The sequence below is a fragment of the Sinocyclocheilus rhinocerous genome, unplaced genomic scaffold (genome assembly GCF_001515625.1).
Source record: "Sinocyclocheilus rhinocerous isolate Xijiao unplaced genomic scaffold, SAMN03320098_v1.1 scaffold760, whole genome shotgun sequence".
Classification (NCBI taxonomy): Eukaryota; Metazoa; Chordata; class Actinopteri; order Cypriniformes; family Cyprinidae; genus Sinocyclocheilus; species Sinocyclocheilus rhinocerous.
This window is the reverse complement of record NW_015667422.1, coordinates 377231-393497: the sequence shown is the minus strand read 5'-3', so window position 1 is coordinate 393497 and position 16267 is coordinate 377231. Positions and strand designations below refer to the sequence as shown.

At 34.0% G+C, this 16267-nt stretch overlaps 1 protein-coding gene across 3 annotated transcripts in view; it reads right to left on the bottom strand.

Moving 5' to 3' along the window:
* Window positions 1-16267, bottom strand: part of LOC107733946 (abhydrolase domain-containing protein 2-A-like) — a 31414-nt gene that overhangs the window by 4935 nt on the left and 10212 nt on the right. The window contains exons 1-7 of one of the 3 annotated variants that reach the window (XM_016545803.1): window positions 14315-14442; window positions 13048-13075; window positions 10544-10628; window positions 10059-10274; window positions 4556-4731; window positions 3325-3492; window positions 2224-2407 (exon numbers count right to left, since the gene is read on the bottom strand). In XM_016545803.1, the coding sequence (XP_016401289.1) occupies window positions 2224-2407; window positions 3325-3492; window positions 4556-4731; window positions 10059-10267 (737 nt within the window). In that variant the 5' untranslated portion in view covers window positions 10268-10274; window positions 10544-10628; window positions 13048-13075; window positions 14315-14442. Of the gene's footprint in view, window positions 1-2223; window positions 2408-3324; window positions 3493-4555; window positions 4732-10058; window positions 10275-10543; window positions 10629-13047; window positions 13076-14314; window positions 14443-16267 lie in introns of those variants that run through there. The other 2 variants (XM_016545802.1, XM_016545804.1) reach the window with 2 other exon arrangements.

Genomic DNA, 16267 nt, shown 5'->3' with positions numbered 1-16267 from the left:
TGGGGTGCTGTGTGTACATTAATGAGGAAAAAAAATTAACTTAAATGATTTTAGCAAATGGCTGCAATATAACAAAGAGTGAAAAATTTAAGGGGGTCTGAATACTTTCCGTACCCACTGTACATACACACACACACACATACATACATATATATATATATATATATATATATAGTTATGTATTGCAGAAAAGTTTTCAGGGGCAGAGAGAAAATGGGCATGAAAAACTAAATGAATGAAAAAAATTCAACCTTTTAAGTAGAAAAATTAATATGTTAAAATATCTAAAATATAAAAAGTATAATATGCATGAGCCCTTTAATATCAATTCCAGCTAAATTCATAAGGTGCATTAAAAGGGATCTTGAATATAATAATCTGTCAGATAATCAGGCAGAGCAGATTTAGCCGAGATTTAGGTTTTATAGATTCAGTAATCCTGTCTGAAGGCGGAGCTCGACTGTTCGGCAACACGCTGACGCCAGTGCCAAATGTGCCGAACTGCTGCAGAAAACCTCAGCAGAGACAGCACAGACAACAAAAGTGTGGCTTTAAATTTACTGAAGCCCAAACACATCCACCACATTCCAGAGCTGCTTCTGCACTGAAACCCACATCACATGCTTATTCACTGACAGCGATGTGAGATGTGAGTTTGTTCCATGTTTAGTGGTAAGAGCTGTTGCTATGGTTGCTATTTAGTGTTGACATGTCAAAACTGACATCTTTTGTAAGTCGCTTTGGATAAAGGCGTCTGCTAAATGTAAATGTAAATCTTTACAGCCAGTGTGCAAAGTATGCAATCACTTTTTTTGGTTCTACCATATAAGTCTAATCAGATTTACATATCTCAAAAGATTATCTACTGTATAATAAACTAATATATAACGAAAGTACTTTGGCTTTGGTCTAGCCTATATACCGACTTATATTGAATGCTTATTACATAGAGCTCACTAGAGTGGCCTACTGTTGCTATGGTTACCTCTTCAGGTGAACACGACTTGGTGACTCTATTTGGTGCTAGTTAAAACTAACCAGACTGACTTTTTACTTAAACCATTAAAATAATTGAGGTCAGTAAGTTGTTTTTATTTTTTGGAAGAAGTCTACAAACGGTTAGGCCTACAAATGTTTATGTAAGCCATTAGTCTGTGCAGCACTGATGGGGGAATGTATTGAAAAAGTCGATAAATTACTGATATCAGCATCCTAAGTTTCAAGCATTATAACTTTGTGCTAATCTGCAATTCTACACTTCCATTCAAATGTTTGGGATCAGAAGGATTTTTTAAAATGTTTTTGAAAGAAGTTTCTTATGCTCACCAAGGTGGCATTTATTTCACCAAAAACAGTAATATTGTGAAAAATGATTACTAAAAGAACTGTTTTCTATTTGAATACATGTTAAAATGTAATTGATTTCTTAAAGCTGAATTTTCAGCATCATTCCTCCAGTCTTCAGCGTCACATGATCCTTCAGAAATCATTCTAATATGCTGATTTGCTGCTCGAGAAACATTTATTATTATCAACAATAATGATGAAAAACAGTTGTGCAGTATAATATTTTTGTGGAAACCATATGATATTTTTTTCAGCATTCTTTGGTGAATAGAAAGTTAGAAAAAACTGCATTTATTTAAAATATAAATCTTCTGTAATATATTATAAATGTCATTAATGTCACTTTTGATCAATGTAACACATCTTGCTGAATTTAAAAAAAAACTTTTGAATTACATTTTGCAGCCAAATGTTGAAACTGAAATGCACCTCATTGAATTTGTTGAAATAGAGGTGCTTAGCACTTTTGACTTCCTTTGGGAGAATTTAAACATGCCCTAGAAATTCGACTACTGTTTATGCTGTACCATTAGGGAAGCACTATTTTAGCTAACAGAGATATGCTTATACAAATGTACAAACAGAGTGTTTACTTTGCACGAGTTTCATGCAACATGCAAATGTCAAGCGGAGGAAGCAGGTGGACACAATACTGAGACCATCTGTGCCTTTTATATCACTAACTACAATGTACACACTGTGAGTTCAGTCGGAGTCCACTGACAGTAGTGATGAAATGGTCCATCTTCTACCCAAAGCAAGCTGGCAACAGTTTTATCTGGGCAGTATGCCCAACCCTTCATGGACCCCTGTCCCACACCCTCTGGAGCAACATCAGGTATTATGTAGCTTCTGTCTGGGAACAGAGCGGCTCACCTTAGTGCACTGTAGCCCTGGCACACGCTAACACAGCACAGAACCCGCTCCTGGTTGGTACGGTTCTCTCCCAGGAACTTGCACACGATATTCCCCCCCAGACTGAAGCCCACCACGATAAGTTTGGTCTGGGGATACGTCTTTTTGATGAAGCCCACCATTGCTGCAAACTCCCATGTACAACCTGTGGAGAGACACAAAAAAAGAATAAAAAACACCAGTATCTACAACAAAATATGTGGAAACAGAACATGAAGTTGACTAGTCACCAAAACGGACTGGTTTAGCATTATAAAATTAATATTTACATCTATAAAAACTGATCAAATAAAATCTGATAGAATAAACGTAAATAAAATATGCTAAAGTATATAATAACACCTGATAAAATAAAAACAGGATAAATAAAATAAAAACGGAAATAAATTATAATAAAGAAAATAAATAAATTGAAATAAAATAAATTCATAATATGATAATAAATAAATAAATAAATAAAATAAAATGTATGTATTGACAGTACATGTATGGCTTTAGGATTAGGAGGTGGAATTAGAAAGGCCAAAAATATAACTTTTAAATTATGACCAAGCATTTTATTTGCACAATTCTCAAACACAATAAAAGCTCAAATTCAAATTCATATTAAATCTGATAAAATATAAAATAACATCTGATAAAATAAAACCAGAATAAATTAAAAAGTAATTAATAGAATAAAATAAAAACTGAAAATAGAATAAATAAAGACTTAAAATAAAATAAAATAAAATAAAACAAAAAAGCAGACAGCAAACAGCACAGATGAATGTATTGATTGCACAAATGTATGTATAGGATCGCAAAGGTGGAATTAGGAAGGCCAAACGTTTAAATTATGACCAAACACATGATTTACACAATGTCCAAAAACACACTTAAATTAAAATTTACATTAAAAAAAAAATCACAATTCTTTACTGTAATAAAAAGACAGGCTTGCGTGGATTACTGCTTTATTCGATGAACTGAAAAGTGTCTAATTCATTCACTGTATCCCTCTAGAAATATAAAGTTTCCTGAATAAACACATTTGCTCGTCAAACTATAAATGTCTCGTACCGTAGGTGAACATGCGAGGAGAGGTAAGCTCAATGTTCGGCAAGGCCCCCAGGTGATTGAGCACAGCACAGCGGTAGCCCTGTTTCTGTGAATAGTCCACAAACGTGCGGATATAGTGCTTCTCACTGTGGTTCCCAATGCCAGGACAGATGACCGTGGTGACGTCCTCTGTCAAATCAACACAAAATATTACAGCACTTGCTTTGGAAGCGATCTCACATCTAGACAAATAAATGCAAATGTATGCAGACAAATGTTTGAGTTGCTCAACATTATCATACTGTTGATCTTTTCTTTTCCAGATAATGTGTCACAATATTGGCTCAGAGTAAACAAATGCAAAATACATTGAATAACAACATAGCTGCAAAAATTCACTTTCCAATGCATTGACATTGCAATAATACAGATGCATGTATTTATTTTACAATTACATTTTTTCGTATATTACTTTATTCATTTATTTTCTGTGCTATGTTTATCTCAAAATCAGCTCTTAAAAACATTCATGTTATTCTAAATTATTAAAATGTCTTAATTGCCATTAACAACTGAAATTTAAATGTGACTTTAAACCTCTTTATTAAAATGTAAAATTCTGTTTTACCCAAAAAGGTACGGAAGCTTGTTTCTGCCACAGAATTAAAAAAGGTAATTGCATCTTTTTATTTTTCAATTTCAATTTCAATTTTTGCTCACAAGTTTCTCTCACAATTCAGACTTTTTTCCTCAGAATTCTGACTTTACATGATTCTGTTTTTTTATTTCCTCCATGGAATAAGAAAATAAAAACGTTATTTGTGAGTTTATATATAAATGTTATAAAAATAATATGTAATATAAACACAGTTTAATTAATATAGATAGATAGATAGATAGATAGATAGAAAAAAAGGCAGAATTGTAAGATATAAACTCAGAATTACGAGAATAAAGAATTGCAAAATAAAAAGTCGCAATTATCTTTATTATATTTTTATTCTCTGGTGGAAATAAGCTTCCATAAAAAGGTCACATTACATAAAAGCTGAATGGCATTTCACATAGATAAGCATTGCTGTAATTAATACCTCTTCTTCAGAATGATGATGAAGCCAACTATTTATATGTCATTTAAATGACACTTCCTCTTTGAACCTGAATGAGAGACTCTCATTTATCAGGTTTCCACATTGGAGTGTAGTGTTACGGTCCAGCTCAGACTAAATAAACCCAACTACGTGGCACTGACCTCCGGACTGATGACCCGCCAGGGGTTCAAAGAGGTCAAAAGTTGCCGTGGCTCCGTCCTGCATGGGCAGATATTTGCGCAGGCCGAACGGGTGTGGTGAACTGACCCGACCTAACTTTCCATAGAGGGCCGTCTGCAGATGACCACTTTTACCCCATAGTAGAGGAGGAATGTACCTAGAATATGAAACACAATCTCAGATTTATACAATGATACATGATTTGCTGACATGGTTTGTACTAAAAAAATAACTTCAAAAAGACCCATTTGAAAATACTGAAGTAGCCAATAGTCGGCTCAGATGAGAATTGTTCAAAAACATATACAGATGCAATAGGGTCATTGCTTTGATTTTGATCATTTTTAATTGGAAATTTACTCGTGAAGCAACACTGAGATCCCCATATCTTTGGAAATTAACCATATAGGGCCTTAAAAATGAAGATACCAGAAGAAAAGTTTGTTAAGAACCAGAATATAATATTATATTAAGATGTCTTCGATACTTCTTGAGTTACAGATGTGCAAAATTTGGGAGAGGAAAAAAAAAAGTGATTTTTTTACATTTTTAAATCGTCACCATTGGCATATAATGCAACGTAGGTTGCTAAAGTCAACAGATTTTACTAATAAATATACCAATCTCTGTGAAAAAAATAAAATAATGATGCTGCCATCTTTCTAAAGTTATTGACCCCTCCTCTAATTTGGCTCCAAATCTCCAATTGCCATTTTGACCTCCTACAAAACAGTGGATTACTCTGTAAATATTAATCCATGGCATTTAATATGTTGGCTTTCATCACTATTTATGTTTGTTTTTCTTGAGAAAAAATATTAACAAAATCAAATTTTTTAGCTTAAATTTTAGTTGTTATGATTGTGTTTCTAGGTCCATATTTCATCAAAATAAAAAACATACAGAGTGTGCATATTTTTCTGATGATTATGAACCATTAGTGCAGTTCCCCAGGTTTGTCTCTAGGCCTGGGCACTGGGACGGGTCACATTACTGCTGACTCCATGCATCATCACACAGGTGCACGCTGCTGTTATGTAATAGCCCTGCCTACCAATTAGGCTTTAACCAATTACACACTGACCCTTCGCTAAGCTTGTGGGTTGCTTAGTCTCATAGGAATGAACTGAATAGATCTGTAAAAGCATAATTTTTGGTGAAATATGTTCATGAAGTGGTAATAAATATTGTACTTGTGTGGGCAGGAATTAAGTTAAACAGTGCAAAGCCTTTTTACCAGCTGTATTACAGAATAATAAAGAAATTATACAGTTACTGTGATAAAAACATCAGAGGCCCAAAAACAGAAGATCCTGGAAAAAAACCTTTCACAGTTTCCACTAAAATCTTAATCAGCTGTTTTCAACATTGATAGTAAGAAATATTTCATGAACAGCAAATCAGCATATTAGAATGATTTCTGAAGGATCATGTGACACTGAAGACTGGAGTAATGATGCTGAAAATTCAGCTTTGCCATCATAGGAATAAATGACATTTTAAAATATATTGAAACAGAAAACATTTTAAAATGTCATTTAAAATTTTAAATTAATATTTCACAATGCTACAAATTTGACTAATTTTGATCAAATAAATGCAGCCATGGTGAGTGTAAAATCAAAAGCAAAAAAAAAACAAACAGATGGCAACACATCAATATTAACTAATATTACGTTCATTTACATATTTTAATATTTTAAAAAGGACACAGATTAACATGCATCTTATTTGGGTACCTTGAGTCACTTTTACACACATTTTATTATGGATAATTTCTGTAAAATTCACACTGGACTTCTACATACGCTCATTCAAGGATAAAAATCTGTTAAGTTATGAGAAGCATTTTTAAGGCAAATTATTGCCTTTCAAGTTAGAAACATCATCTTGATTATTTAATATTAAACAGAAAATGCCTCTTGAAGTGTTCTTTATTCTGTGAATTTTTTTTAACAACAGATCAAATGTTAAGCGTATTTCCTTGAATCACCTAGTGACAAAAAAACTCTTTCCCTACATTGCTTTCACTATTTTGAGTAGCAACATACTACAACATCACTGTGTGAAGGCACAACTTTCTAGAATATCGCAGTTAGATTTATACCTTTCTGAAGTATCATCACTCGAGACACAACTTTGCACAGTATTAGTACGAGGCAAAATTCTAGAATATCACTGTTTGAAGATGAAACTTCCTGGAATATTGAGACTTCTCGCTGTTTTGAGAGCTTCAAATTCTAGAATATTACTGTTCGGAGATGCAACTTTGTTTTGACATAACTTCTCAGAACATCACTATTTTGAGCTGTAACATTCCATAACATTCTTTTTCACTGGCAATGGCCCACCTTTGCTCTGCTAACTAAAGGCATCCAGACCACTTAAACAACGCTAGTGAGCCTAATAACAGCAGTAAACAAAGTCCACTGAACACCTTCCACATCGTCTTACCCTTCTCACTGTCACTGGGATCTATTACACACCTCCTGAAGTATTACATAACATGCTCTCACGATATAGCCTCAAGTGTAGCTACATAACCACTGACTATTATATGTGATCATCCCTAAAATATCGGTTATGAGACGCAAGCAATGAAAGTCGGGCTAGTTTAATCTGCTCACAATGACACGGTCAAATAAGACGAGGAAAGGATCAGCACAGAGAGCTTTACCTGAAAAAAAAAAACAAGTCATTTGAGGTGAGCGGAGTTCAGAAAAACCCTAGAGCAGATAAATTAAGCAACACAAACATCAACACAATGCAAACTTGCTTTAAATAACCAGGTGCATCTCTGGAATGTTGACAATGTTGAAGTGTTACTTAACGAACAACAGAACCGACTAGAAACAATGCAACATCACAGGCACGAGCGACTATTAGCAATGCTTGACAAAATAACCTCTAGATCTTCAAACTCTGAACGCTCTAAAGCGATTGTTTTCGTAAAAGGCGTTTTGCTGGAAAATCCTCCAGCAAAACAAACATGGGAAAAGTGAATTGTGCCACCGAGGAGATAAGGATAAGTACGGACAATGGGCTGAGTTTTGTCGATTGATCTCTTGGCACGTAGTGTAGTAGCTGTACTGGAAAATAATGATTACATAAGCAGCCGGGAGTCCCTTTGAATTACAAAAAACACCCACCCGCACTGTGCAACAGACATATGCGATGCAGAACAGCTTCCAGATGGCATGTTTCTTATTTTAATTGCAGATCGTGAATTAATGTTAACCATCACGTGGAATTGAAACCACAGAATAACTTGATAAATTAGGCAGTTACGTGTATTACACACTATACAATGGCAGTGCAGGTATAGAAACATTTCTGTAGACGTTATTGGAAAGGCGCGCTTTGTCTTGGCCTCAAGTGTAAACAGTATAATAACCATCACGAAAGCATTCAAAATACCACTGAACTGATTGGCATGTATTTTACATTTATAGGAGGACACTGCAGCAAACAGACTGTACGGTTATTTTCATCTATATAATTCCCTTATTGTGTTTTAACGCTTAAACTTTGTGTTTGAGAGCGATGGTAAACGCTGTGCTGTGGTAATGGAACTTTACCAGAAAGTGTGAATTCTGACACATACAAACTTCTTTTAGAAGTGTCTTAACTGTAGCTGAACAATAAATGAACTCATGCAACATTAATCATTTTGAGGAACAATGTTGTTTGCTCTTTTCCCTACTTTGCATTATAGTTTAGGTGGTTACACCTGTACGTTTGGTGATTTTGAAGACTGTTGACCTTTAAAAAAGTAATCGTCCCCTTTTAATTATAAGGTTCTATCTGCATTCCGAGTAGTTTTGAGATATTGAGCTTCAAAGTTTTTGCATTCCATTCGACTGTGTAGATAGAACCTTTTTGTTTTTTAAATAAAAAGTCTCAAAATATACACAACATTAAAAAATCTATCACATAATGTAAATAAGTTGTCACAGAATAAGAATGTGAATAACTCAATTTTGACAAAAATGTCAGATAGAACCTTATAATTCCAAGGGGACGTAATGTTATACAGTGCAGTGTTGTTGACTAAAACTATTAAAAATTGTTTTGCTAATTGAAATAAAGCTGAAATAAAGTGAAATATTAATATTAGATGAAAAACTTACATTTAAAAAACTTAAACTGGTTGAAAATAAAGAAATGCTACAGTTTAAGTATTAAAAATAATAAAACTGAAATAAGAAATATAAAGTGTTGATGACAAAATTACAAAAATACAAAACAAAATTACTAAAACTAAAACTGAACATAAAAAATGAAAGCTAACTCAAAATATTAATGTATCCTATAAATAAAACATAGTTCTTTGATACAAACTGTGGTATTGATTACAATATTGATATAGCATGGCTTTTACATGGTAGTCTAATGCCGAGTTCACTGCACGATTTTCAAAGTCGTTGGGTCACCGTGGTTTTCACACTGCACGACTATCTGAGGTAGCAGTCAGTCGCTGCTGTGTTCACATTGCACGATGGGTCAGTGACAGGAGGTTACACACTGCATGACTTTACAATAGGAAGAATCGCCGACAGCTCTGTCTGGTCCGCAAACTACGTTTCACAACAAAACACACGCGAGAAGTGATAAGGAAATAACACGAGAACCCGCGTGCGTCAGACCAGAGTTCTCGAGCAAGACTGGAATTATTAAACTGGTCAAGCAAATGTTTGTGCTTGTTTCTGTATGATATAATTGTTCATATAGGCCTATCTATTAAAATACTGACATTCTGGTCTATAACTCCTCCCTGAACTTCCCTCTGCCCTGTATCTTGGTCTCTCATTGGCTGTAGGTAATTGCCGATGAATTTTCAGTCAGAAATCATTGCACACAGCGTGATTGTGAATCGCCGACAGCTCCAGATATTTAGCATGCCAATCGGCGATTCCCTCAGATCGCGTCTTTGATCATTCACACGTGATTGTCACTCGCGTGAACGAGCACCGATTTGCTTCCGATTTCGGGCATTTGTCTGCGATTTCGCAAAACCTGTCGGCGAGTGAAAAATCGGGCTAAAATCGTGCAGTGTGAACTCGGCATAAAGTAATTCAAAGAACACTGGTTTTATTTTGATGCATGTCCAAAACAAACATGGCATTACCAAGGTTTAATAATGCTTAAACCAGAAATTAACTGTTTTCTATTTCAATATATTTTAAAATATAATTTATTCCTATGATGACAAAGCTGAATTTTCCGCATCATTCCTCCAGTCTTCAGTGTCACATGATCCTTCAGAAAATATGCATGCATTAGCCTTGGCATAAAGTAATTCAAAGAACACTGGTTTTATTTTGATGCATGTCCAAAACAAACATGGCATTACCAAGGTTACCAAGCAACCATTTGCTAAAAGCAGCGCAGCTTCAGGAACAGCCTCGAAGCTATTCTGAGATGTGGTTTACTCAGTAGACACAGTAAGTGCAGTGAAACGATAATCTAAAGTGTTGCACTCACTCTTTGGTCAGAATAGGACAGGACTTGAGCAGGAAGAGGTTAAGTGCTGTATCCTGGTAAGTGAGGTCTGGCGGAGCCGTGGGACTTTTCAAGTTTAGACACCGAACGATGACGTAGAGAACGGTGGCCACCGCCGCCAACTTCATGCCGTCAAACATTGCTGGCATCTCCGGCGCCACCGTGTATACCTCCGATTCATGAGTGTTCATATTTGCGCTAAAAATAAACAATAACAGATGACTGATGCTCTGCTTCAGTAAACTAGAACTGTTTGTTTGATGCCATGTCAGCTTCTGTGGCTATTTTCATTATGAGAAAAATTAAGCATAAACAAGCATAAATACAAGCACAATAAAGCATAAACAAGGAAATCACATGACATTATATGAGGATCTATGGGTAAGATCTGGTTTAAACTAGTCCTATGTTCTGTCAGACAAATACAAAGTGGCTAGTTGATAACAGAAACTGATGGAGTCACTTACTTCGTAAGTTAGATGTGTTCTCGTATTCTCTGACGAAGACTGAGGATTTTATGGGTGTGGTCTGTCACAGTGATCTGGTCAATTCCTTTGAGGAAAAGAAAGAAGGAACGGTTACACGTATCAGAAACGATAAGAGTAGATAAGGTTGATTACGTATACTACCAGCGTCAAGTGGAGTACCAAGCCCATGTTAATTACGTAACTACCAGCTCTCTGCATATTAAATGAATATTTCAACCCAATGTATATATTCTGTGTCAACTCAACTACAGGTCCCCGGCTCAAATTTTTGATTTTGTTAATAGTTTTTCTGGTGAAAGAAATACCCAAATTAAGAAGAAAGCCAAAATATGAAATGTCATGGATGTATATTTTCTGAGTAATCCACTATTTTGTAGAGGGGGGGGTCAAAATGACCATTTTCACCTGAGATTTGGAGACAAATTACAGGGGGGTAAAAATGACTTTAGAAAGATGAGAGTATCATGTTATTTTCACACAGAGATCGTAGGTCAATTAGCAAAATTTGTTGACTTCAGCAATCTTTGTTACTTTATGTGCCAATGGTAACATTCCTCTTTAAAAATAAAAGAATCATCATCATCTTTATGAAAAATGAATCACATTTGGTTTTTGACCACTGAAAATGTGTACAATTTAACAATTTACTCCTGGAGTCATGTTGAAATTCCAATATCTCTGGAAATGAACCATATAGGGCAGGGATCCTCAAATCTGGCCCACGAGATCCACTTTCCTGCAGAGTTTAGCTCTAACCCTAATCAAACACACCTGAGCATGCTAATCAATGTCTTCAGGATCATTAGAAAATCACAGGTAGGTGAGTTTGATCAGGGTTGGAGCTAAACTCTGCAGTGCATTGGCCCTCCAGGGCAAGATTTGAGGAACCCTGATATAGGGCCTTAAAAATGAAAACGCCAAAAAGAAAGTTTGTTAAGACCCAACATCGAAAATGGCATTAAGATATCTTTAAAACTTCTTGAGTTATAGGCATGCAAACTTTGGAGAAAAACTTTTGAATGGTCACCATTGGCACATAATGCAACAAAGATCGCTGAAGTCAACAGATTCTACTAATAGACCTACCAAGCTCTGTGTAAAAATAATATTATATGGAACAAAAATAATCATTATATGGAAAAGAGCAGCATATATATATATATATATATATATATATATAATCGTGTTCGTGTAATACATATAATGAAAGCGAATGGTGACTATGGCTCAGGGATATAATGGTTAACTATAACTCAAACTAAAACCATTAAAACTTTTTTTTTATTCAAAATAACAGAAACTTTAACTGAGGTAACATAAAATGTGTGTGTGTGTGTGTGTGTATATAGGCCTATGCAAACACACATATTTCAGCTAGTTGCCAAGACAAAAATTCTTCTTTTCATTTAGGTTAACTTTATGTACTAAAATAACTAAAATAAAAAAGGAAATAAAAATGAATTTAAAAAATCTATACAGACTATAAAAAACTAATAAAAAAATGACAAAAAATGCTAAAACTTTAGATTAAAATGAAAATGGAAATTATAAAAATAAAACCTTATTTAAAATATTTATAAAAACTATAATAGTATCTCAATGATACTACAATAAGACCACCGTGGGTGTCAAGCAAGATTTTTGCTGATTATTGGCTTTAATCTCATTATATGGCTTCAGAAGATATTCTTCAAAACAACATGAATACAGGTCTGAAACACATCTATGACTCACTCTTCTCAAATGATCCCAATAAGGTTCTTTCATGACATTAATGTGTTATATGAGGACTAGAGCATTTAGAACATTTAAGTGTTAAATCTGACTTATGCTTCTAAATAAAGTGAAAGTTTATGATAATCCTTTTAGAGTGCAAAAATAATTTTAAAGAAATTTCTTGATTTTAATTAGATAATGTAAAGGCATGGCAGTGTACATGATCCAGCTCTGTTAACTAGAGTAGCCTTCAATTTTTAATTGTGAGGAAATGCACCTGTCAACTTGATTCCCTGAGACCATGCTTATTTCTGTCTTAACATGCATGAAGTTCAGTGGACCACATGTGAATTTGATCCCTTAACTTAATGAGGAAGACTGGACTTCTTTTATATCCATTCATGAGGTTGCGATTTGTGAAATTACTCTGAATCGGTTAAATTAATGTAACAGTACATTATAAAGCAATTACAGTCAACAGCATTCACTCTTCAAAGATAATCCAAGACAACCCAAATTTGGCGTGTCAATCCAAATTTACGTAGACTTTTGTTTTACTTTATCAACAAACATGATTACATAATGCTTAATAGGTCGGTAGTTAACATTCAAAAATGTCAGCAACTCACAATCAGCAAAAAAAAATGGATTTGTATAATGTTCATATATGCATGCATGCTATGCTTAAATACATAACAGATAGCTAGATTCTATATACAACAGATCAGTGGCAATATATAATGTTTGTAACAATTTAATTCATATACCTGATTATAGGTGAGATTCTCATGAAACCTGTGCAAAAAAAAAAAAAAAAAAGGCCGGGGCATATTTCACTCCAAAATCAAATGGAAAATAATATATAGAAATTACAATTTTAAGCATCAATTAGATAGTTTTATAGTTTTTATTAATATTTTTAAAGTTTTTATATTTTTGTTTTTATTTTAATTTTAGTTAAAGACTTCGTAATTTTGTTGTGCTTTTTTGTTTTGTTTTTTAATGTGCTTTAATTTGTTTTTTATATCTTATTTTAATTAAGTTAACATTTATTTTATTTCAAGTAACAACAAAAAAAACTGGTTTTAGTTCATTTAACTATAATTAACCCTGCTTAGGATTATAATAGATATGAATAAAAATACAAATATACAATTGAAACTTTATATTATTCAAGCTTTATCTTTATGCATCATTGTAGCATTTGTTGTATTGCTTTATAACAATTTTAACATCATTGTATAACAGTATTCGTTTACTGTAATAGAGTAATAAAACTGCCATATTATGTCATGAGACTGACCATTAAAAATAATAGAAATATTACAAGTAATTCAAGGTTGGATTACAATAACGAGAATGGAGGGATAATATCTGATTAACTGTCATTAAAGTAATGTCATAATGCCAAATATCTCAATCGACCTAAAACAGACTTTGTTCATATAAATAATCTGGACATGCTCTTGACGGGTTTCAGAAGACTGACATATGGGCATATGATTATAACCTACTGATTATGATCATAAATGATCAAGGAGTTAAATACCAACGCTATTATTAAAGTAAAGCAGATAAACACATTTCATGATGGTGTTTTGATGATTTTGACAGTGTGCTGATCAAAGTGTGTCCTGCAGAATAAGGCCCAGCATCTGCCTTTACTTCAAAACACCCTCACATACTGATATATTCTATTGTTATTAGATCTACAAACAGTGTGGATATGCAGGTCTATGGAAAACACGTGTATTGCAGATGTCAACAGGGAAAAACAGGAATCATTTACACTGATATTAGTGTGATAACAACGTTCCGTGCACATGACACATATACAAATATGTACTTACGACATAGCTAATGAAAAAAAAACACTAGGTTGTTCTGAAAATACAGGCTGTTAGGTTAAAAGCAGCATAATATCGCTTAAATAATCAGAATAAACAGGAAAAGAGACGACACCCCTACACATACACAAGTAAAAAACAAAAACAAAAAAAACGCATCGATTCAATGCAGCTGAACGCATCATACCTCGTTCCCCAATCGATCACAAACAGCTCTGTTTCCCTGTAGCGGTCTAATGTAGAAGTATGCTTTCTCTGTGTGTTTATTTGGCGTTGCATTATCCGTGGTCCTTTCTTGTATTTTCTTCCCTCCTCGTCTCAGACAGATACGCAACAGCACTTCCTGCTTTACACGAGCTCATTTACATATCACGCTCCCTATTGGCTAATACAAACTGGTGCGTCATGGAGCACCGCCTCCTTTTTTGTAACAGCGCTTCGAGGGCACGTTGCAGCAGCAGAAGCGCATGTTCTGGCTTCAAAGGGAAAATCGTCGCACTTGCAATTATACGCCTCTAACGTAAATAACAATAATACTGGTGATAACAATATTAATAATAATAAAGTCATGAATATTAATACATTTACATTTAATCATTTAGCAGACGCTTTTACGCAAATGAGGACAATAGAAGCAATCAAACCAACAAAAGAGCAAAATATATGAGATATAGCCTAAGTGCTTTTTCTCAAGATGCCACATGCAGATTCTTGTGATATTATAGTGTAAATTATTGCCCAACATTTGCAGCGATCACTGCTAGAGTGAAAATATCTCTTAACTAGCAAACTATCTCCACCTTGTGAAATTGCATAAAATCTTTTTTGAAATGCATTCTTATGGAGATTACACTACTTAAAAAAAAAAAAAAATAGATCATATTATATATATTTCTTACAAAATACACTTCTTTTGGCTGAATATGAATAGATAATATAGATAATATTAGATGATAAATTTCAGTACTGGGGGAAAAAGGGGGGGTTAAAATAAAAATAAATTGCTCAAATTAAAATATATAGTTGTAGCTTATATTGATCGCAACATTACCTGGAAAATGTAAATAATAATAATAAGAAGAATTCTCACAATATACTTATAATATAATATTCATACCACTACTATTCATACTTGGTTTAATCTTTGTTTTTTGTATAAATGTCTGGTCATATTGTTTTTTGTTCAGTTGTTCAGTCAAATAAAATATGTAAATAAAGAGATCATTGTTCAGGAGAGTAAAATGTTGATCTATGCCTAAAACAACTAAGTCTGTTGTGAAAATTTTAAAGAGACATTTTAACACCTTAAGCATGATACCAATGTTATCATTTATTCATATTTCTTTATAAAAATGGCTAAAATGTAAAAATACAACAAGACTTTTTGTTGTTGTTGTTTCTAACTTCTCAAATATAGGAAAATAAAGATTCAGAGCATGTCCTGTATGATCCAGTAGGGGGAAGCAACGGAGCAAATATATAAACACTCCCCTGCAGCAAAATCCAAGTCATCAAAGTAATCCAAGTTAAAAAAAAAAAAAAAACTTTGATTGATACTGATAGGACAATTAATCAAATAGGATTTTCTCCAAAAGAAAATTACTGTATGTTGATTTTAAGTATTTGTGTAGTGTCTAACAGAAAATTAACACCATGTAGAATGGACATTTTTGGTCAACTGACGGGGTGTTCAAAGTTTTAAACCCTTGAAGAAACCATACATGAACTCAATGTATGACAGAGCGGCAGAGATGGCAAAAATACACATATCCTTCACTCAAGTAGAAGTACAGATACTCATGTTTAAAAATACTCTGGTAAAAGTTGAAGTACTGACTACACTTTTTTTACTCAAGTTACAGTATAGAAGAATGGGCTCTGGCATGTAGCCTACTTAAAGTCCCCAAATCAAAATTAAAGTTTTTTGGGTGTTAGTATCAATATGTTAGTCTTAAGGTTATCTATAAGGCAGTGTGCTCCAAAACAGTGACCTGATATCGTCCTTTTTTGGAAGGTCAAACAAAGTAGTTTCGCTTTCACAATGAAACAGGCGGCCTTGAGTGAGCGGAGGCCGGGGGATAAAATGAGGAACGGCCGGAGGGCTAGAGTGAGCAGAGGCGGCGGATTCGACGAAGGAGCA